At 41.6% G+C, this 23,793-nt stretch overlaps 1 protein-coding gene across 3 annotated transcripts in view; it reads left to right on the top strand.

The window, feature by feature from the left end:
- Positions 1 to 2,238: 2,238 nt before the first annotated feature.
- The window catches only part of MCF2L (MCF.2 cell line derived transforming sequence like), a 146,345-nt gene continuing 124,790 nt past the window's right edge, over positions 2,239 to 23,793 (top strand). For all 3 annotated transcript variants that reach the window (XM_090128575.1, XM_090128559.1, XM_090128547.1), the window contains exons 1-2: positions 2,239 to 2,324; positions 10,506 to 10,704. In XM_090128575.1, the coding sequence (XP_089984701.1) occupies positions 10,527 to 10,704 (178 nt within the window). In that variant the 5' untranslated portion in view covers positions 2,239 to 2,324; positions 10,506 to 10,526. The remainder of the gene's footprint in view (positions 2,325 to 10,505; positions 10,705 to 23,793) is intronic.

Raw genomic sequence — 23,793 nt, 5'->3', positions numbered from 1 at the left:
AGCACATTTCTTTTTCCTCGTAGCCAATTAGCTTTTGTCCTACTCAGTGCGCATGTTGAGTGACTTGTCCATTTGATTCCTCCACAAACCAGGTCCTTTTGATGCAGTCCCATTTGTTACAGTGGTAGTCCAGGGTTTCATTAGGAGCTGGTGGGCACCAGAGCATTGCAATGATACCAAAGGATCCCCCAGCCACAGCACGCCAAGCCTTCAGCTGTGCCCTTTAGACAGAATAGAACATGCCACCGACTGAACATACAGAAGGACGCTCTGGCTGTTCTAAGTCATTCAGCTTAATTTTTCAGCCATAAAATATGCCTGCAACCAAGAGTCTTTCTATTATTCATGGAGAAAGGGCTGTTATTTTTAGTGAGTTCTTAAGATTTGTGTTGAGGTAAATATTTCATACCAGAGGAGGAGGAATTTCTAGAGATACTTTAAGCCACCAGCATGATTGTGTAGAGTCCCCTGAGCGTATGAGTCATGTTTCTTAACGTTTGCAGTGTAACAAGAAGACAGGCGAGTTTTCTGGGAACATGTTTTCCTCACATCTTGCACAGACATGGAATTTTTGCAGCCTACCAATGGGATTCTTTAAAGTCTGCTCTGCATCTTTTCCTACTTTTACCACACCTCAGTGATGCTAGCCACTCACAAATCATTTAGCTCAGTGCTTTATCATGCAGTCTGAAATGAGAATCAGAGATATTGAGACATGCCTTTCTATCAATCAAAATTATTCTGCATCTCACTAAGTACTGTCTTAGTTATAAGGAAGAGAATCATCATCAGTCTGTTTGAGTCTCCAATGCCTTGCTGGGTTTGTCCACTCTTCATCTGGGCAGTAGCACATCCAGCACCTATGGTATTCGTTAGGTCCTTCTGGGCTGTCTCACCCCAGCTTTTCTCTGAGCTGAAAGTTTCAGAAAAATCAGCACCCCGCTCCCTGTGCTGACTTATAGCACTTTCATGCTGGCAGGGTGTGAAGCACAGTGTTCATGTATTTGAAGAAGGTGCTCAGTGACAGTTTTTGCCTGAACTGTAAGACTTCGTTATTTCACAGCCTTGGGAATCCCAAACCACTCCTATTTAGGATGGATATCTCAACTTTGCTCCAACCCCCTTCTGCTTCCAGCTGCTGCAATGTAAAAGCACGCATTTGCTCCAGTGGCTTAGTTACTTTATTTATTAATTTCTTCAGAACTCCTAAATGTCATCTGCTCCTGACATTTGTTTGAAACTTAGCTGCTTCCCTGCTGAAATCCACCCCAGCCTATTGGCACATCCAGAACAAATGAGTATTTTTCACAGAATATAGCATCTTTCTCCAAAGTCAGTGTTACACCAACAAGTGTATTTTATTTCATGCAGAACAAGCAACATTTGAGAAGAAACAAAACAGACTGTTCATAAAGAATTAAATATCTCCCATAAATTCCCACACTCCTTCCCAATACAGCCGTGCCTTCTTTTCGTAGAACCATTAAGGTTGGAAAAGACCTCTGAGAACACCTACTCCAACCACCAGCCCATCCCACCATGCCGACATCCCTCAGTGCCACATCCACGATGTTCTGGAACACCAGCAGGGTTGGTGACTCCACCCCGTCCCTGGGCAGCCTGGGCCCAGTGCTTCACCACGATTTCAGAGAAGAAATGCACTGTTACGTAGGAGCAGAGGCCGACCCCCACCTCACCACAACCTCCCTTCAGGCCGTTATAGAGAGCAATAAGGTCTCCCCTAAGCTCCTCTTCTCCAGACTGAATCCCAGCTCCTCATAGGACTTGTGCTCCAGACCCCTCACAGTTTCATTGCCCTTCTCTGGACACGTTCCAGGGCTTCAATGTCTTTCCCATAGTGAGGGGCCCAAAACTGAACACAGTGCCCAAGGTGCGGCCCCACCAGAGCTGAGTACAGAGGGAGACGCAGGCGCTGGTACCACTGCCGTAACCCCACAAGCTCGAGATCCCCACAGTACTTTTCCTTTCGGAAGTTTTTACCACTCGGGGATATCTGAGTAAGAAAGCAAACAAACACCCATTGTATATTTCTTGCGGGAAAACGAATTCTCCTCCAGCTGTTCAATTGTACGAGCAAGAAGACACAAACACAGCGGCACAGGTGCCCGGGGCGAACAAAGGGCCGCACGCGGGCGGCGGGCCGGCGGGGCGCTGACAAAAGGCCGCCGCCCCCCGCCCACATCCACCTCACTGCGGGCGGGGCCCCGCGGCGCCTCCCCGCGCGTTGCCGGCCCCGGGGGGAGGCGCTGCCCCAGTCGGGCTGCGGAGCGGCGGCGGCCACCTGGTCCCGGGCAGGGCGCGAGGTGAGTGCCGCCGGGCAGCGCCTCCATCTTGCCGGGGGCGGGGGTGGGCCGGGGCGGGGCTGCGGGACCTCGGAGCCGGGGTTACTCGGCTGCGGGCCGCCGTTTCTTTCTCTTGTTCCCCTTTCGGTGGTCGCGGGGTTCGGACGGTGGGGAGCGGAACAAAGGCGAGCCCGGCAACCTGCCTAAAAGCGAGCGAGCGAACAAAAAGATGTAAGGATGATGTAAAGATGTCCCTTCTCTCCGGAGCGGATGGTTCGTGATGTCCCAGCCGCAGTCCGCGCTGCCCGCCGGTTCCCCGAGCGGGGCTTCTGCAGGCGGTCGGGTTCGGCGTCCCGCAACGGGAGACAAAGCGCTCCGCTGCTGCGGAGGCGGTGTGAAGGCGCGGCCGGTACCCGCGGCGGCTGAGCCCAGCGCTGGACGCGGGATGCTCCGACCGCCGCGCCGCCCGGGCTTGCGGTTGGCCGGCGCTTGGCTGTCGAAATAAACGAGGCAGCCGTGTTGTCTGCAGACTTGTTGGTTGTTTTGGTGTTTTTTTTCTTTTTTCTTTTTTTTTTTTTTCCCGTCACATCTGTGTCTTTTTGTATCTCCAAAAGGAAGGAAGCTCAAGGGTTTGCCATCCGAAAGCCAAAAAGGCAGATTTGCTTAAAGGTGTTTTTAGCTGAAAGCGTGGAAAAATAATGTGAAACTCTTATCTCGACACGCTTGCCAACAGTGTTGCTCTGGCAAACCTTCTGTTTCGTTTTAGCAGCGATGTGGTGATTTCGGAGAGACAGAGGGGGTCTGAGCGAGGGCTCAGAGAGCGAATGAAAAGCCAGCAAACGCGCGGGGCCGGGCAGCTGCCATACAGCCCCTTCTCTGCCTTCATCTCCTCGGTACGGACATCTGGGCAGCATCCACACCACTTTTTTTTTTTTTTTTCTTCTGTTGAACTTTGAAATCCATGCGTTTGGGATGGTTTCCAGGAGTTATACGTTCCACTGATTCAGGACTGGGTAATACAAAAGTAGTTAAAGAAATCACACGGAAAAGCACCGCTGTGTGTGTGTTTGTGTCAAAGCTGGCACAGCTGCCCATGTAAGCCGTGGTGCCCCATCCCTGGAGGCGCTCAAGACCAGCTTGGATGGGCAGCCTGAGCTGGTAGGGGGCAGCCCTGCCCATGGCAGGGGTTGGATCTAGGTGATGTTTGAAATCCCTGCTAACCCAACCCATTCTATGATTCTGTACCATTTAAGTCAGTCGGGAAGGTGAGCAGCAGTGTGCACTGCTGAGGCTTTGCAGGAGGTTTCAAACAGCCCCCGGTTTAATCACCATAAGACATGCACTTACTGACTAAGACAAGTGCTCCTTTGAAGAAGGAAGTTATTATCAATTGCCGTTTCTAACAAAGTTACTCTGCAGGGTAAATCTATAAGAACTTCGTTAGGAAGTATTCAGCATGGTTACTTAACATTAATCACATTTAATCCCGCATGGACCAGAAGGAAGCTCGCTGCCCCTCTCCTGAAGGGTCTCCTTTGTCTTGTGCAAACTGTGCAGGCGTAGGATGGTGGCAGCGCTCTGCATCCCTGTGGGCAGGAGCAGGGAAGGCTTCTCGTTCTCATTAGACCTCAGCCGTCCTGCTTTCCTGACTGTGTTATGGCAAAAGAATGAGTGCTGTAGCTACGAGTCTTGAGCTTTTTTTTGTGGATTATTTCAGAGTGCTTTTGACCTCTGACAGACCGAGTTTGGGCAGGAGGAAGAAGAGAAGGGACTCGATGCAGTAGATGTTTTGTGAGCCCTTTGAAAACGGACACCCTTTGTATGTTTGTCAGCAGGTCTGTGGGGCGAGGTGACCGAGGCCGTCCCCAGAGCCCATGCCCTGTGAGCACAGGCATGCTATAATGGGAGAGAAGGCTGCTGCTGTGCAGTCACTGAGCTGTCTTTCCCAGGGGCTTCATCCAGAGAGAGGTCTCTGACATTCCAAATGCTGATATTCCAGTGCTGGTTTCCATAATAAATGAAAAATAAACATGCCATGTATCTACTGACCTTCAGAAAGTTGCATCTATCTTGTTTGTTTCAACTGAGTTAGCTAGTAGCTAGTGTTTGCATGCTTGGCTGTGGGCACCGCTGAATTAAACACCTGTCTGCATAGAGTGGCTTCATGCTGATGGCATCGTCTTATTTGTGGCTTTGCACACGGAGGGGTATTGTGTTGGTAAGCTGGGAGCTCAGGTGTATCAGGAGGGCAGCTTGAATAAGGGGAGGTTTGTCAGTGTTTAAAGTATGGGGTCAAGCACCCAGCCATCTCAATCTCTACAAAATGCTGTGCAGCGCTGTCAGCTTCTATTGTATTTCAGATTTATTTTAAAAATGAAACAGGGCCTGTCATTCTCTGAGGCTTTGAGGAAAAATCTCTGAAATATGATCCAAGTGGAACCAGATATGGACTATGAGCAGTTCTATAGAGACGTCAACTGCTCTCTGTTCTGTTGTCTTGAGGTGTCAAAACCAAAGGACACAGCGTTCAGGCTGATGTGATTATCTGATTCCTAACGGATGGAATGAAAAAGGAGTGGGAATGGGAACTTTGCAGTGTGGGGGCAGTGTGAGGGGGCAGGAGGAGAAGAAATTTAGGTACCTAATTCTGAAAGCTCAGTTTCCAGGGACGTAGGTGGTTTGGTGGGAGTCTTAAAGTCTAAGGAAAATATGGTTTTGCTAATAGTGATCTCTAGGCAACTAGAACTCTATAATATGATGCCTTTCTCATGTTAACGTTCTCCGAAAGTAGCAACGGTTTGTCATCCACCATTAGATAATGTTTTGTTTGTACAAAACAGACAAATCCGCTGCTGTAGTTTAAACTTGAGGCCCTTAGTTTTCTTCTTTTCTCTGATAGACCAGAAGTGGAAGTGCTTCTTGTAGCTGCTCCAGACTAGTGAAAGACTTGAAATGTAGATCATGGTAGGATGCTTGCAGCTGGTGGGCAAGGAGAAGGAGGATGTTCCAACTTCTGTCCGTACTTTGTTTTGTACCTTCAAGGAGCTCTTCCCATGCCCTCACACTCTGCTCCGAGGGTCTGGGGCCAGATTGGTGATGCCTTCTGGAGTTTGTAGCTCGAGAAAGGGAGGCAGAATTTGACTCTTTGCTTGTTGTTACTCTTGCATGTACTTGCAGATTGCTGTAGGGAAGGTTGCTTAAGTCTCAGGAGGACTCAACGATGCTATGTGGCATTTTTTTCTTTTCATTCTCTTAGATGTGTTAAATGCAATCCACAATTCTGAGTTAACTAGCAAGAGATAACATTTTCTTGTACAGCTGCCCCAGAAGGAGGCAGGAAGACAGCTGAGGGAATTGCAGTTAAACACGTGAGTGTTCCTCAAAAGAGTAATTTCTGTCTGTAAGATGAAAAATTGAACAAATAAGAAAGCATTTCTATTATTAAACCCATTTGATTTTCTTTTGAAGAGGCCTCAGTTTAGCCTTTGCTAAGCAGTCTTGCAGTTTGTTAGAAATTAGCATTTCCTACAGAAGTCCGCTGATGATTTCTAACGCTTTATGGAAGACTTTTAAATAAAAAATGAGAACATTTGTCTTGAAGGACCACTTAGTACTCAAGTTAAATGTTGATCAGAGCAAAGCTCCAAATGAGGAAAAAAATGTAATCTTTAAATTGATTTCGTTTTTGATACATGTGAGGGTATTCTGCGTGCCCTAGAGATAGAGATGAGCACATCTGGGGTTTCATTGCTATTGCCTTATTCTTCTCCGAGCAGAATGTGGGAGGACTGAGGAATGGTAAGAGTAGAAATACAGTGTCTCCATAGGCAGAACTAGAGTAGTTAAATAGGCATTAATAACATCCAAAAACTCTTCATTGCTTTTATTATGTGATCTATTCTTTGTGGCACACTACTGAGTATGGGTAACGTAGGCAAATCTGAGTTTAGATGATGAAAAGACCCATTTTTTTGTATACAAATGCCCTATGCTCTGAATGGGAAGGGCCGATGAGCCTTGGGAGATGCACATCTGTTTTCTTCCGGTGAATTTTGAAGGATCACAGAATCATAGGAGCTGGAAAGGACCCCTGGAGATCATTTAGTCCAACCCTCAAGTGGGTTCTTAGACATCCCAGTCTGATGTCTGAATTTAGAGGGAGGCATCTAGGCTGTCATCTGTGTGTACCCCGTGTGTTTAGCAGTTTCCCCATGCATTGTGCAATGAGAAGAACAACCAGCCAGTCCTGCAAAGCACAGAAACTGTAGAGAACGCTGCAGCCCAGATGCTTTAACTAAAAATAACATTCTCATCAGAACATTACTGTACAGGTTTAAGTACCATTCCATGCGTTTAAATCCATTCTGAAAGAAAGAAGTCTTGAGTAGAACTATCCGGACTTTGGGATCCCATTCAGCCCAGTTTTCTGCAGAAACCTACACAGCATACTGATGAACTCCTGGTCTATCAGATGACTTTGCTACCTCAGCCAATATGGCTGTACAGGGTCGTGGTTGCAGAATATGGAGACAAGTCTGTGGGACGGTTGGGTGCCCTAAGTAACTGGTCTACTTTTGAAGGTAATTATTAATTACTCCCTTTGTAATATTGCTCTTGAGTTAAAGGGCGATTTTGGTTGGGAAACAAATTAGTTGAAGTGTGTGAGTGCAGAGCAATTGAAGTACAGAGACTCTTGCTTTCAAAAATTGTTGCTGTTTTATGAATTTAGTGGGCAAAGATTGAGGAAAGCCTTTACCCCTTAAGAAATAGTGCAGGATGCTCCCTAGTATTATTTCTTAGTATTATGGATTAGTGGCTGTGCACAGACTTTGCCAGCCAGGGCACTGCTCACAGGGGCTGAGTGCAAGAATGGAGCGTAGGGAACAGGCTCCACCAGCACTCCCAGGCATGGTGATTGAAGGACCAGGTCCACAGTGAGGAGCATAAAAATCCAGAGCTGGGTCTCAAAGCGGGGCTCCAGCACAGATAATGAGGTTTGCCTTGGGGTCAGGGCTGGAGACAGCCACTCCTAGGTCATAATCATTAGAATTATAGAACACACAGAGTTGGAAGCGACCCAAAAGGATCATCAATTCCTGGCTTCACACAGGACCACCCAAAAGTCAGACCAGATGTGTGAGAGAGTTGTCCAGATTCTTGGACTCCAGCAGCTTGGGGATGTGACCATTGCCATGGTGAGTCCTTCCCACGTCCACTACCCTACGGTGATGAAGATTTTCCTAATATCCAGTCTGAGGCATAAACTCAGCCCTGGGCTGAACTTAAATGCAGGAAGTGGTCTTGGTTGACACAGGGCCAGTGCAGCCTGGCAGTGCCTTCAGGCTCTGACAAGTAGATCTAGATTCTGCCTCTGCTTTTCCTTGAGTCTTTAACCAACTCTGGTATCTGGAGTCTGAATTAAGGAAAGTATTGGTTTCAGCGTGCAAAACTGACATTTGGTAGCAGGTATCAAATAGTGGGGTTTTGCTTCCTTTTGTTTTTTTTCCTTGTTGCATCAGTCTGGTTGTGGGCATTAGTTTTTCTTTAGATGTTTTGAAATAATGAAAACTTGTGTCTACAGAACCTTGTCCCCTCGGATCACTGCAGTGCATCTGTCAAGGAAGCTGTGACTACTTGGAACGTGTTGTGTTAGCTTTTAAGACAAAAGATAAGGTTTGATTGTTTGCTTCCCCTTTCTTAGATGTTTTCCAACTTCTAGGCAGTCTTGCTCAGGTCAATCTTATGGGTGTCCCTGTGAGCCATCCCTCTTCACGAATAGTGTGAAGAATGGATGTACTGCTGATGCCTTAGCCCTCTCCTCCATTTCTCAGGGTTTCTTTTCCTCTGGGGTCCCTGAGCTGTTGGCTCAAAAAGTAAGTTCATATTACTGCTCTTAAAATCAAAATAAAGAAAAGGAGTGGGTCAGGAAACTTAATTAAAGTAGAATTAAGGTCAGAAATGTGTGTCTCTAGCTGCGTGTTTGGATATAATTATTTCTGGTGATCTTAAGGAGTTTTCATTCCTTAAGGAAAGGCAATAAATTGAAATTTCATTTGAGAGTAATTTGCTGATTACTGAAGCATAGATCCAGCTGCATTTCAGTTTAACCTTTCATAAGAGTCGGGGAAAAATCCTCTGCAACTTTCTGGGATTTTTGCTTCTTCAGAGCAGATTCCCCATTCCCTGCCCAATTCTAGGAGGCAAGAAAAGGAGAAATTCGGGACCAGAAACATTAAACTTTTCTAAGGGCTTTAAGGAGGAAAAAAATCCGTTTGTTTAGCGTCTCAAAGGTAATTGAAAGAAATGCCGTGCAAGTAAAAAATGTGTAGAAGTGCTGTGAAGTGTTTCTTTCATTCAAACAGCAGTGCTGCTCTGTTAAGCTGCCTGCGCACGTGTTGCCCAGTTGCATGCAGCACATCAAACACTCACAGAGGTAGATGCAGCTTAAAAGTAAATACTGTTACTTATAAGCAGCGTGTGTGTGAGTGCAGCTGTACTGAAGGCAAACAGGTTTCTGCTACCTGTTTGACAATGGGGATGTGTGTGCTGGGCATGGGAGGCTGGGCAGCTGCAGAATAACTGGAGCTGCATTTTCAGCCCACTGACAAATGTGGTAAAGCCTCTGAAGTCTGGAAACAGGAAAAGGGAAAATTGTAGGAGCTGTTCCACTGGCTTAAAATAAAGTGGAATTGCTATCTTTAATCTGGTGAGAAGATTCACCTTGCGGTGATATTTCAAGCACAGTGTTTCAACAGGAAATCCTCTGTTCTGTTGAAGAACTGAAATAAGAGACAGAGATGCTAAATGCTCCTGACCTGATTCCTGGGAGACCTGCTGCTAAATAATGTGGGATTGACTTTTGCTTGTTTGTTTTTAAGCTGATAACTCTTTTACATCAAGTTAATTTTTTAATGGAGTTTACTTTCTTCAGCTCTCTGAAGCTGTCACCCTTAAATGTAACGTAGGATTTACTGGAGCATCTAGCAATGCAGCTACACTGGAAGCACTGGGTTTTAGAATAAATGGACATCGTGCAGTGCTTCCTTATCCAGATAGCATTACATTTACCTAGAGAAATGTACATATCCCCCCTCTTCAGCTTGGCATTTCTAGATATGGCCAGAAAAATGTGTTGGCCTTGATGCTTTGGGCACCTTTGGTTCCCCAGTGTGCCCTCTGGGGAAGAGGGCAGACAGCCTGGGGGGCTGAGGTATGGTTTCCCAAAGGAAATGCTTTTTGCAGAATTCCCAAGTATAGTTTAGCAACTGTAAGTATTTGGGAAGCTCATACAGTGAATAAGTTGAAGTTGAGTTATCTGTGATTTTGGGAAGAGATGGTTTTTGTTAATGTAAAAGAGAAAGAACGTGGCTAGCTCTCTGGTATTTGTATATGTAAATGTAGCAACCTGCAGGTGTTTAAGCTCCCATTTGCTCCTTTCCCCATAAGCTCAATTAGGGCAGAGAATGAGCTCTGGCTACAGGGGGGGGCTAAGGGTGCACCTGTGCCCTTGCTCCTGCTCAGGAAGGGCAGCTCAAGGGCCCTGGGCACCAGGTCAAATCCAAACCTGACTGGTCTGCATTATCAGTTCCCCCTGCCACTCTCCCATCATAAAGGTTTCCTTGAGTTTGTGTGCTTATTAAAGCTTCTCACAGCAAGTTCAGCTTCCCATAGTGCAGGAAGCTATGTGTCATGTTTTAATATTTGCGTTAGTTTGCTTTTTGCCAGCACACACTCTGTGGTGCTCTTTCACCTGCTTCAATTGGCTTTCCAAATATTGACTCAGCTTTCTGAAAATATGGAGTGCCATTGCTAATTTTTGCCTTCGTACAGTTGATACTAAGACTGCATGAAATAAGTTGTTTGTATATTGGTTTTTGTGTACATGAGTGGCTGGCTGACTTACAATATAACCATTCTAAAAAGCTACAGGTGACTCTTGAAGGTAGCATTTTGGATATTCTTCCATGACTGGTTGCTATGAATTGCATATGATGCCATAAGTGACTATTATAAACTGCATATATTTGTTTTCTTCAGATGAAACCAAAGGTATCAGTAATATGTTTGTAACTGTCAATCTTGACATTACTTGAGGGTTTTCTTTTCAGAAATTATGGGTTTTTGTGTGTGTCTTTGGTTTTTATGTGTGTTTGTGTGGGAGATCTGGCAGCAAATGATTTTCTGTTTGTTTTTGATTTACAGAAATCAACGCAGAGCCTTTTCATGTCTGACTATTGGTACTGGAGGCTGCTCCCGTGCAAAGAAACCGGAAGCTGTAACTGTTTTGCAACAGCCAATCAGTCTAATGAGGAGAAAGAAGAAGACACGATCCACCAGGTTGTGGTGTCAGACATCATGCAGCTCGTGCGAGACAAGCAGGAAGTGCCGGAAAGCACAGCAGGTGAGAAAAACAGGTGGTGCGTTTTGGAAATGGTCCCACTGGCTGCCAGGCTGTACGTACTAAGGGAAGGAGTGATGGCTTTGGGAATTCTAGCACTGGTGTCTCATCACGAGCAGTGAGTATAGGGAAGGGAACCCAAATAAAGCAGTTGCCAAGTATTGGCTCGGGGGAGGGTGGTGTCGCAACAAAACCAAACGTCTAGGAGCAGTCAGCAAGGAGTGAAGGCTTTTACTCTTGGGTATTGATGCTTGCCATAAGAAATTAAAATAATTGCATAAATTAATTGATTAGCAAAAAATAGTCATCCCGGAGAAACCTGACCTACCTTCCTACTGTTTTAAAATTGTGCTCTAGAGAAACAGCTCAGAGAAGCAAGAACAAAAAAACTCTGCACTTCATCATGCATTTGTTGCTGTGGTCCATAAGCAGGAGAAAAATGTAGTGAGTGCTGGTATACGGTGACAGGGATGAAGAACTCATTTTTCCCTTGCCATATGATCTTACATTTGCTCACATAGGAAATTGTTACAGGCCTTTGCCTTGATACTGATGTAGATGGACTACAGTGCTATAATGTGATAAACTTTTCTAACGGATAGTGAGTGGTCTTTATTAATACTTATTCCTTTGGTTTTATTAAATTACATATATAAGCCTTCTAGGTCATTGCAAAATATCTGCAGGTATTCATGCAAACCTCTTTAGAAAGAAATATGATCCAAAACCAGAAATGTGAAGTCAACTGAAATGCAGTTTTGCATTTAATATACAATTACAAGGCAGGCTATGACTCCTTTGCAGTAACAACAAAGAAAAAAAAAAGTGGTTCTTTTAGCCTGAATACTGGTGCAACTACAGAAGAAAGTTATTCATGTGCTGCTGTAGCTTAGCAGGAAGCAGTTACTAGAGTATTTGTTTTATTCATGTAGTAGTGAGGTCTCAGACAGGGCACACTTCTTTTGAGAGCAACAAAGAAAAAATGTAAACAAAAAAACAACCCCAAACTCTCAGAAATTCCAGGCCTGGTCAGAAGTTGACAAAATGGAACTTCTGTGGAAATCATAAGAGTATATCTAGGTTACAACATGTTCTCTGTTTTTGGCTTCTGTAAGCCAGTGTGAGAGGTCTCAGCCTCTCTTGCAGCCTGATAACACTGTAGTATGGAGAGGATCTTGCAGCTCTTCTAAGTTAAACAATATGCTGCCATTGCTGAAGTTTTAATGCCTTTGTTCCCTCCCCAGGAATTCATCTGCTATGCTATTGATACTATATTAACAGCAGTACTCCCCAGGAATTCATCTGCTATGCTACTGATACTATATTAACAGCAGTATTTTTACTGCAGCGTTTTCCTAGAAGTTATAATTAAGAGCAGGTCTTCCTTGTGTCTGTGAATTTACACATTTTTGCTTAAGAACATTTTTCACCTTGGAAGACTCAAAAGCTTAGCTTGAGAACTGTAGATTAGGAAACATGCAAAACACAGCTTCAAGCAGAGCATAACCAAGATGGAAGCAGGACAATATCCAACTGAGCTGTGTTGCCTTGTTTCAATTCATGTGGTGTAATAAATAAATCTTTCCCACTCTTCAGAAAAGGTTGGAAAACATGGAGCATGGAGAAAGGATGGAGATGTGAAAGGCAGTCATGAGTCTTTAAAGTAATAATAATAATAATAATAATAATAATAATAATAATAATCCAGCACATCTACCATTTCTCAAAGCCTGTTATGCTGTTCTATGTGGTCAGGATTGAACTTCAGGAGTGCTCTGCTTGGAGGCCTGTTTACACAACATTTTTTACTGGGGCCTTTCTGCTCTGATGACAGCCTCCTTGAAATGATTGTAATCCTTTTTGTTGTTCATTTGTTCGGTTTAGATCTGTTTGTAATAAGATGCATTTTTCTTCTTTTAACCACCTGCTAAGCCAGTAGGAAAGCTGAGCAAACCTTTAAGACTTTGTGGTGTAAAAATTTGCTAGTGTAACATCTTAAGAACCTTAATTGCTATTGCTGTAACACATAGCAACAAGGGTGCTACATTCAAAACTTCATTATGGTATAAGGATCATCATGACTGCCTAGGCTTTGAGAAATTGGGGACACAGGTGACTGCTGATTGCAAAGCTTAATGTCTCTTCAGTCCAGACTTACCTGGGAAGACATAATAAGGTGAAAGTATTTTTTTTTTTAATAAACATTTTAAATAAGGGGTGTCTTTTCACCACTTTACACAATTATGAGGATTTTTATGTAAGAAATCAAATGGCAGCTAAAAAGACAGCTGAGTGAATGTGATGTGCCAATTCTAACAATTGTAAACGTGCTGTAAAACAAATTATCAGCTGCTGTATCCACTGGCACTTGAAATGCTCATCTGTTACATTTACTTGCTCTTGGAGATAAATGAATTTGGTATTATCTCAAAATCATAAATTGCATTGTTTAGCATATATAAGCACCACAGTGGTCCTTCTAAATTCCTTCTATTCCTTGATGTCTACAAATTCATACTTAAAAAAATCTTAACTAAAAAGTAAGAGATTTAAAATGGCATTTTAGAAGCTTCATCTCTTGGCATCTAAGAGTGGCAAGATTAAACCAGTGTGGTTTTGGGAAGAAGTCCTTCATTTATGCAATACATTTGGAAAGTTCCTTTATTCATGGAGTTGTTTATATTCTTCAAGACTCTGTCATATTCAACATCTCATTGGAATTTTATTTTCATTGTCAAGGTTGTGTGTGTTACAATATACCACAAATCACTACTTGATGGAAAGCTTTTTCAAAGGATTACATATAAGCTGGGTTAATACAGGTGGCTGGTATATGTAGATAAAGAGGCTATAAATACCAAGCCAAATATTGTTACTGAGGTTGTTTGCATAATTAAAAAAAAAAAAAAAAAGTCAAATTAAGAAGAAAACGTGTGGGGCAGTGAGGAACTTCTGTGTTGGACTTCCATATGCAGCTGCAGAAAGATTGTTGTTTTCTCTTTTCCTTGAGTGACAACATCGTGTTGTAATCTGATTACCATAGGTACATCTTCTGTGGAATAAAGATGGCATTACAGGCATCTGGAGCTGTCCATGCAGATGCTAAATAACCCACAAGCTTTCTTGCCTTTAAAAATAACCGGTGGGGAGTCCCTAAGCTGTAATACACAAGCCACTTAGTGATACATGGCACAGAGCTGGGAACTGCTGCTGTCACTGTTGGTATCTGCTACAATGCTGAAGGAGGGAGCTTGGAATTTCTTTTTTTCCTTTGTGAATGTAAGATTGGGTTTGCCATAAATGTTGGCTGATAAAGTGTTCTGTTCTGCTCTTTATTTTTCTGTCTGCTTGGTGGCAGTGTGTTTCAATAACGGGCTGGCTGGATCTGACCAGGGGTTTTTTATGTCCACACTGAGCTGTCTGTTTGGCACTCGAAGTTTGATATGAGGTGCAGAGCCAAAGAAGATGTAGCATGTGTTATGTGTGCACAGTTAATATTTCTCTGTTTTCAAGGATATTTGCTTACAGCTGGACTCATTTTTATAAGCAAATCTCTTGACAGATCTGCTCCTTTATTGGCCGTGCTATGGCTGCTATCAGTCTCAGCATGTGTATATGAGCAAATGTTTGTTTACTAGCTGGAAGTCCTGTTTTCTACTAGAACTAAATTTGCATTGAAGGAATTTGGCAAATTCATAGGAATTAAACTCCTCAAAATGAAACAGTTTATTCCAATTAGCTTAAACATGTTTTAACAACACAGGAAGGAGAACATTGGCATGATACACTTCATCTCTATTGTGTTGCTGATTTAAGTAATAGAGCGTGGAAATCCCAGCTTGATTAGAATCAGTAAGAATCTTGTCAGGATTTTCATCTAAGTCTTAAGCTGTGCAGGTGAGCCAGCCTCTTAAATTAAATATGGAGCATCTTACTCTAATTCCTTACTTCTTGGGGATAATAGCAAATATGGAATACATTAAAATAAATCCCTGTTCAGCTAGTGGCGTTCAGTTCAAGAAGTTAGAGCAGAAAAGCTCTATTAGTGTAAAAAGACACTGCCAGATGGAAAATGAGCCAGAGAGAAGTATTTCAGTAATGTCAGCAATCGCATTCAGAATATGTGTGCATATGCGTGCATATATAAATAAATAAATAAATATGTATATATATATATGCAATTCAGTACCACATGTGATGAATTTTCAGAATTATCTAGGTTGGAAAAGACTTTCAAGATCGTTGAGTCCAACCATCAACCCGACTTACTGTGCCTTACCACGTAACCGTGTCCTTTAGTGCCACGTCTGTGCATATCCTAAATACCTCCAGCTCCTGGGATGGGACTAACCACCACCTGTCTTACTTTACCAAATCAAATACTCATCATTTTGTGATCACTGTGCCCAAGGTGGCCTCAAACCATCATGGAATATCCTGAATTGAAAGCAACCCACACAGATCAACTAGTCCAACTCCTGGCTCCATACAGAATCACCCAACATTCAAACCTTATGTCTGAGAGCATTGTCCAAACACTCCTTGAACTCTGCCACTTGGGGCCGTGCCCACTGCCCTGGGCATCCTGTTTCATACTCACGCTTTCTAATGGTTTTATGTTCTTACATTGTAGTGCCTGAACCTGCACTCAGTGCTGGAGGTGAGGCTGCACCAGCAGGACAATAGCTCTCCTCACCTGGCTGGCAGTGTTGGGTCTGATGCATCCTGGGGCATGGTTACAGTCATCAGTGTTTGACCATTGCATCTCACAAGCACTTCCCTATTTGCAAGTAGCATGTCTAGTGGGCCACCTTCCCTTGTTGGCTCAATCACACCTATATCAAAAAGTAATGTTCCACCTGGTGCTAGAAATCTCCCAGACTATGTCTAAGTTAATGCGTTCTTGAGTGGTGGCATTTTAATATTGTGTAGTGAGTTATGAAATTATTTTCTATCAATATTAAACTAGTGAAAACAAATACGTTTTTCTTGGGTTTCTACACTTTAATGTTACGTAGTTATATATGCCTTTTTTATGATATACTTGACATATATGGCCATTTTTTTAAAAGATACAGCAGCCATTTTTCATTTATTATGGAAATTAATTGCATTTGCAATGCCTCTGAGTGTAATGAAATGTTCTCTTTGGATTTACATCATGCTTCACTTTTCAGGTGTTCTCCGTGTGGGAAGAAGTATTAGATGTCTGCTGAAAGTAGGAAAGCTTTGTCAATTCTGTTTAGACCCTGACTTAAGTACCTTTGTGCTTTTGGTACCTCGTGTGGCTCAAAGAAATAGGAAAAGTGCCTAAGCAGAAGCATAATTGAAATTCAGCAGGTGTTACGTGTCTAACCTGTTTAGTCATACTGTAAATCCCATTTTGCTGCATCCGTAGACAGTGGATATCTTTGTAAAGCTGCTTGATTATAACCTCCACACAAGAAAAAAATGAATTCTATAATAGAAACTGACTTCTTCTGAAAGGGTAATGCATGACCTGAGACACGTCTTAGAGATGTGACTCCTATGTTATGAGGGGCAGTCACATGGTGGGTTTAAAGTTCTTCCTGTGCTTTCATAACAGCAGGCAGTGTGCTGGGTTTGGCATGTGGAGTTAGAGTTGTGGATGTAAACATTAGGTCTTGCATGGGTGCAGTAGAAGCCATCCAAGCTACAAGCTTCATATGCTGTTTTAATGTCTCTCAGCACCACCTGTAAATGTTTATGGAAGAAGTGATGAGTTAAATTGATCATCTGGCTTCCAGCTGGGCCATTTGTCATGGAAATAAATTGCTTTGCCTCTGTTCTAACAATATGCTGACAAGATTTGGGGTTCAGTTGTTGCCTCTGGCTCCAAGGAATTACTCAAGGCTGCACAATGAAAATAATTAAATACATACACAGATTTGCTGGACTTAAATCAGTGCACACTCTCCTGGTGTCTAAAAAGTCAAACCAGCTCTACAAGGGAGAGTGGTTTGATAATAGAAATATTGGAAAATGATGAGATTAATCCATATAAGCTTTTTTTCAAGTATGTTTTTGCATTTTGCTCTGATTACTACAAGTGTTTATGTACAAAAAGTAACATGTAGAAATCTTCCTACTGTTGAAAATATACAGATGTTACAGAGCTCTGTTTTACATTACTCCCTGGCACCAATTGCAGAGTAGAGTTAAGATATAATTGGTTAAATGACCAGCTGTCAAAGCAAAACTTTTCCTCTAGCTAAAGATACAGTGCTTGTTTTAATTGCTAGAGGCTAAAAAGAATTTTTTTAATTTGGACATGCAATTTCAGTTACTCAGCGAGCAGCTTTATTTTTTTTATCTCAGCTTATCAGATCTGTTTAAGCCTATTTGTTGATCATTAGGTTCATTAGAAAAACTGTGACTTTTTAAAATTATTTTTGGCACGTAATTAAACTGTTGCCTGTAGTCTTAAAATACCATCTAAAATAATTTTTGAACAGTTCAATTTATTTTCCACTGACAGTCGCAAAGCATCTTTTTGCACGGAGAGATGAAAATGGAACTGGTATTGCACGTGGAGTTGGCTGATTTAAACCCACTGCTATCAGATTGGCGTGACCTCTTTTGCAGAAGCTGATTTGGGAAAATGTATTTTTGCTAATTACTGTGTATGTGGTAGCCCTGTTGCATGTGTGCCTTCCACCAAAGTATCACCTTGGGGCAGAACAGCTACAATGAAAATGATGAATGGACTCTGTTTCCTTATGGAAAACAGCAGCAGAAAATAAGCTGGGATTAACTGCTGCCAAGGAGACCAGTCTAAAAGGTGAAGCTTCCAGAGAAACTGCATCAGTATCATTTCTACTAAGGTTTCTGGAAGGTTGAGGAATGGTTCTTGAAAAGCTAGGCAGCCTTACCAGCAGCTACAATTTCTAGTAGGGTGTGTTTGTGCATGAGGTTGTGTATGTGCAGAGAAGCTACTGGGGACCTTCATAGTGATGAGAGGGGGTTGCAAAAAAAAATCCAGTTGGACCATGGTTAGTGGGCTTAGAAATAGAATCTACTCCCTTAATATAGCCTGAAAACATCTCTCTCTAACAGTGTATGCACTGAGGAGAGTTGGTTGGTTTGGGGATTTTTTTTTTTTGTAGTTGTTGTTGTTTTCCCAGGAGAAGTTTCTTTGTCCACAGGGATTGGAACTAGAGGAGTGGGGAAAAAAATTCTGCAGAAATGTCCCATTACACATGTTGAAGAAGTCATTTTTCTTTTTTTTTTGCCTCCCTATATTTACTTATTTTGAGGAACACCTCTTGTTTTAGAATATGCACTCCATCTTAATGTTTTTCATAGAATTTTACTGTTCCATTGGCCTAATTCCAGCTCTGAACAGCAGTATGGTATGATGTATGGAGCACTTCATTTCGCAGAATTTGACTGTGTCTGCTCTTTTCACTCCCATGAAATATATTTTCATAAGAAGGCTATAAACAGGATTCTAGTATCATAATGTGTGTGCAACCAGTCCTTAACTCAGAGTGAGCAAGTTATTCTCCTGTTTTTTCACAACCTGGAGGGCTCCAGCAGGAAGCTTTTGTTTGCTGTACTTCAGAAGAGGATGCTGCTCAGCAGAGTGCAGGAAAGAGCAGTACCAGCGCTCACAGAACTTTGATGGTATTCAGGCATTCAAGTTCAAGGAGATGATCCCTATCTCTCAGTAATTCTTGAGGCATTCTTTCTGGAGAAGGCTGAGCTACCTCAGGTCGACATCTTTGAGTTTTCCCAGAGCTGCTGCTGTCTTGAGAAGGTTGGTGTGAGTTGTGCTCTTGAGCCTCTTGGGCTGTCACAGATGCCTGGTGTGCTCCTCAGTGAGCTTTTCAAGAGGCAAGACTTGCTCATTAGATCAGAGTGGGCAACAGGAAAGTGAGACCTACAGATTCATGGAACGTGCCAAGTTGGAAGGGACCCATGGGAATCATCGAGTCCAACTTCTGGCTCCACACAAGCAAACCCAGAATTCAAACTCTGTGTCTGGGAACACTGTCCAAACACTCCTTGAATTTCAGCAGGCTTGGTGTTGTGACCACTGACCTCAGTAGAAATATAGATTGTTCTGCCTTTTGCGAGGCCTCAAATCTTCTTATGTTCCTGTTAGAAAGTTTAGACATTGCCATTACAGTTCTGCCATGTGGGCCAGTGCTGGGCATCATAAGGCCAAAATCTTTGGGGATCTTTGTCCTTAGCTTTTAAAGGTTCACAAGTGGTCATGATGTTTTCAAGAACTTTTGTTCAGTCCAAGGTCTGATCTGGCAAAATTTTAGTTACTGCTGTTTGCTTTCTTTCTTTTTTTAAATCGTTTTTTAAAGGAATATTGTTTAATGAATAGGAAAAACAGGTTTAAAGAGCAAAAAAGGGGTATAATAAACTCCTTCGCTGCATGAATTTGAAGGTTGTTTGCATACTTTTGCTGGCAGAATTCCCATCAGTGGTTCTGTTAGCAAAGCATATCTAATATTCCTCAAAGATGTAATAAAAATATCTGGTCTCCAGATGGCAATGGTAAGTCACTGCTATTTTTATCCATCTTTTTATTGGGTTTGTTTTCTCATTGGAGAGGTAATTACAGACCAAATTCATTTGTAAACCTTTAGGTTTTTTTCAGCTCAGGCTATGCAAAAGTACATAAAAGTATGTAAAGATAGACACTGTAAGTATTTTCTGCTTCTGAGCCTGGCTCTTTAATCTCATTAAATAAATTGCATCTTGCCCCTTCGTGTCCAGTAGATGTTGCTGTTGAATCACCAATGCTGAAAGAGGAGGTATGGTATATATTCTAGTGTTTTATGCAGACAAAGGAGGTCTAAATTTACAAAAGATGCAATGTCTGTAGTTTTTTCACTTATATATGTCAGTTTTGGAACCTTCTATATAAATGACAAGTAAGACATATATGTAGTAGTGAGTTATAGTTTTAATGTCCTGTGCAACAAAAGTGATTTTCTAGCTTGCATCTCTGTTATGATTTTATTTAATATTTATATTTTATACTCTCATCCTAAAAAGCCTAAATCATGATGGCCACGGTGATATCTCTATAGCATGGTACAGTTTTTTGCAAATGTATTCCACGTGGTTAGAATTAGCATTCCTGTAGCCTCCTTGGGTCAGTGTTGTTCCTTGGAAGCTTGGGCTATTGCCAGATTTTTGGAGAACCTTTTAGGATGAAAACCTAACATGGAGTGTTTTTTGCTTGCTCTTATTGAAGGAGGAAATACAGGGGAAGCTGATCACTTTGGGACATTAAAAGAAGATAAAATGATTAATAGGTAGTACATTTTCTTTAGTAACACCTGTTCAGTAAGATTTTGGGGGTGGGGAGGAGGGAGACAAAAGACACATTAATTCTGGTCTTCTAACAGAGGCTGAAGAATAGTTTGATATTGAATAGAATAAATGTGTGAATAAAATACTGAATAACAAGTAATCACGCTGTTGAGTTTTCTTTTGCACTTACATGGGAAAACATCTGCAGCTATTGGTTTCCTTGGAAACAAAATCACTGCAAAAGCAAAATGCACTGCACTGAGTCTGTTGATTTTACTGCATTTGAGAAGAGTTTGATGTGCGCACTTGGACGTTATTACTACATTTGTTTCTCAAATGCTGTGTCATGTATGCTGCTCTTACTTAAAACACATAATCAAAGGAGATGGGCTGCATGCATTGGATTTTGGACAGACCAATAAGAAAGGTTGGTATTTACAGAAGTAAACATAGACAGTGTATATATATTCTACAGTATCTAGTTTTCCGCACACTTATTTTTAAAGTCTTACCTTTTAAGTTCAATGCTGTTGTCTGCAAATTGTTGCAATCAGCTGGATTTTGGTGATTAGCATGCTGCTGAAAATAATTGTTGGTACATTTGGCTCGTGATACAATTTTTGGCAGGACGTTGGCTTTGTTTGTATTTTATTTAATAAATTCATTGTGGACTGCATGTACTGACTCTCAGAAAAGTATTTTTGTTCTGGCTGTGACAGGAGTATGATTTCATGTATTGTGTTAGGATATTTTGGTGGTGCATATGATGAGCTTCAACTGCTCAAGTCAAAATCAAATCCATGCATCAGTGTGGTTTTAAATTCTTCCTGATATAATTACACAAACTTCTATTTGCACTATTGTATTATTTGTGAAAGAGAAGTTATGTTGAAAAAGCACTAAAGAAAAATTGGTTTTGAAGGTTTCTTTAACGTAGCTTTGTATGAGTAACTGAGTCACAGGTATGTGAGATAGAAGTCTTATCTGTGACTGTTTTCTGTTAGTAAAAAGGTTTTCCAAATATACTGGAAAAGTAACATATTGTACTAAGAAGTCTGCTGTATGCAAGAAAAAATGTAACCCATGTTGACAAAACATTGGCTGTAGCTTGGCAAATATTACAGAGACATCTGGCTGTGATTCCAAATCTAAAATAGTCTCTATGGTGTCCCACAAAATCACTTTTCTCTCTAAAAGAAGGCAGCTGCCCATGTAAAATTATATGTAAACTTAGGCATTATGTCCTTTGCATTTAGGAGTTTACTCATTTGTATTCATCAGTCTCTGTTTCTAAGACTTTGCTGTGTTTTCTACCTCCACCAGATAATCTGTATCTGTCTTGGCAGAGGTATAACTTTTTAAAGAAATCTCTCTAGAAATGGCTTGAATCATAGAATCATAGAACCATAGAATGGCCTGGGTTGAAAAGGACCACAATGATCATCTAGTTTCAATCCCCCTGCTATGTGCAGGGTCACCAACCACCAGACCAGGCTGCTCAGAGCCACATCCAGCCTGGCCTTAAATGTCTCTAAGGATGGGGCATCCACAGCCTCCTTGGGCAATCTGTTCCAATGTGTCACCACTTCACTTGAAGTGAAGTGGATTCATGGATTTTTTTTATTTCTATTTCCTTTGGTTGCTCTAAGTTGCTGATATTACCACAGAATTGTTGGTGTGCTCTCTATACAGAGTAAGACTTCTGGAGGACTAGGGAGGTGGAAGGAGTGGGTAGGTGCACTGTTTTTTTCTATGAGAAACTGGTCTTTAGATTTAAATGCAAAGGGCAGGAGCAGAGGAAGGAAAAGAGTACAAGAATTGTTTGTATGCCATCTTTTATTCATGATCTGTCTTGCAAATCCTGTGCTTCATCTCTTGTTGACGTTTAAAAAGCTAGAAAATACCTACAAAAGTATTTATTCTGTTGCAAAGCAAGCAGTGCAGTTCCTTGATCAGCACACTGCCTAATCTTGTGAAAGCAGGAAAATCAAAGTTGAGCTATATAATAACTACTACCACTTTTCCAAAGCTTTTTGTCTGTGCTTTCTTCCCATACCCCTGCCAAATAGCAGATGTTCCACTCACTTTGCTGGATGTGGCAGCAAAGAGAAATTGGGTATTTAAAGAGATGAAATAAGGTAATAGTTTTCACAGATAACATTGTGTAATTCAGAGGTCTTGGATACTTAAACTATATCTGACTTCTGTATTTGATAACATCATTGTAAGCATTATTTGATAGGGTGGGTTTTTTTTTAATGCATTTCTTTTATTTTTACCCTATAGAGCATTGCCATTGAAGTTACTTGTTGATTTTTTTTTTTAACTTTTGTCAAAAGTATTCCTAACAGTGGCAGATCCAACTGAATTAAAGACCAAGGATATCAAGGTGACTTTTTTGTTAATGTCTGTTTATTTCTTTTAAGAGTCAGTCAAGGTCTTGAAGGAAGTAAATGGCTGTTAGAGTGATGCTAATGCAGAACTGTCTCTAGGGAGTGAAAATAACTTTTTTCCTTTTGTACATATTAGTGCTTTCCAGTGCAGGCTGTCTGGTATCCTCAGTTTCCTCTATACGCTGCCCTTTGCAATCATAGCTTTCAAATAATGTAATTATACAATAATTCTTTTGTTCCTTGAAATCTCTCCCAGGCCTAATGTTCTGACAGTAATTGTGTTTAAGCACTGTGGGTTATGACAAATATATGACTGTGTTCAATGAAATAGCAGGAGATGCTTTCTCTTATGTGTCTGACAGCCTCGTGTATTTTTCCTTTACTTCCTCAGAAGTCTTTATGTACTTCTGTTTTTTTTTTATTTTATTTTCATTATTTTTAAAATTTATTTTATTGTAAGTAACAACTGACTGGAATTGCATCAAAAACAGCACTATAGATTGGCATATCTGAGTTCTATGACTCTGTCTTTGTATGCATTCAGCTACTGGTGTTTGAGGAAACGCCAGTAATTCTACATTTAAACTTTGATGTATTAGCTAGATCTGATGAGTAAACACAGGTGGTTGAATTGTATTAGAAGTACGTGACACAACATGCCAGAGGCACTGAGCTTCTGTGTTGGTGAACTGCAAGCTAGAGGAGCAAGTCATTTTTATCATATTGAAACTGATCTGATAAGAAATCTGGCAGCAAAACTTTGCAGAAAGAAAGAAAACTTGAAGTACTTGAGAAATGGTAATCAAAGGACCTGAAATTTTGTGCTGACATTTGGGCTTGAGATCAGCTAGGCCTCTCATAAACTGAACTTTCCCATGTCCTGAGTGTCTTCTCTGCTTAGTGCTCTACTGGCTTTTCTGATAAAGGGAAAAACTTTCCATGACTCCAGAGCTACGTTTTTAAAGCTGTGAAAATGGGGAAAAAGGCAGAATAAGTTTCAGATATATCCCTTTACTAAAGGAAGTTTAGAATTAAAGTTGACATCCTTCTACTCTGTCCTTTCTCTCTGATACAACTTGTCAGCCTGTGCCTCAAGGGCAAGCACTTCAAATTTATTCCGTGGAATCAAATTGAATGGTCCTGGAAATATCCTACTTTTTTTCTTCTGAACACTTTTTAGATTACTGACTGTCTGTGAAATTAACAATTATAAGTGACAGCAAAATATCACATCTCATTACAGTCATTTGCTGAGAACATTTTAAATTAGCCCTGACCCTTGAATGGCAGAGCTAATAAACTTGTATGTGCATGGCCAGTTCTTTTGAAATGATTTTACAAAGTAGGGCATGTAGTAAAATTTGGATTTTCTTAATACTCCAAATCTGAACACACACACACA

This window comes from Phasianus colchicus, chromosome 1 (genome assembly GCF_987193195.1).
Source record: "Phasianus colchicus chromosome 1, bPhaCol1.hap1.1, whole genome shotgun sequence".
NCBI lineage: Eukaryota > Metazoa > Chordata > Aves > Galliformes > Phasianidae > Phasianus > Phasianus colchicus.
Note: the sequence above shows the minus strand (reverse complement) of the source record. Positions and strands in the feature narration are given on the sequence as shown.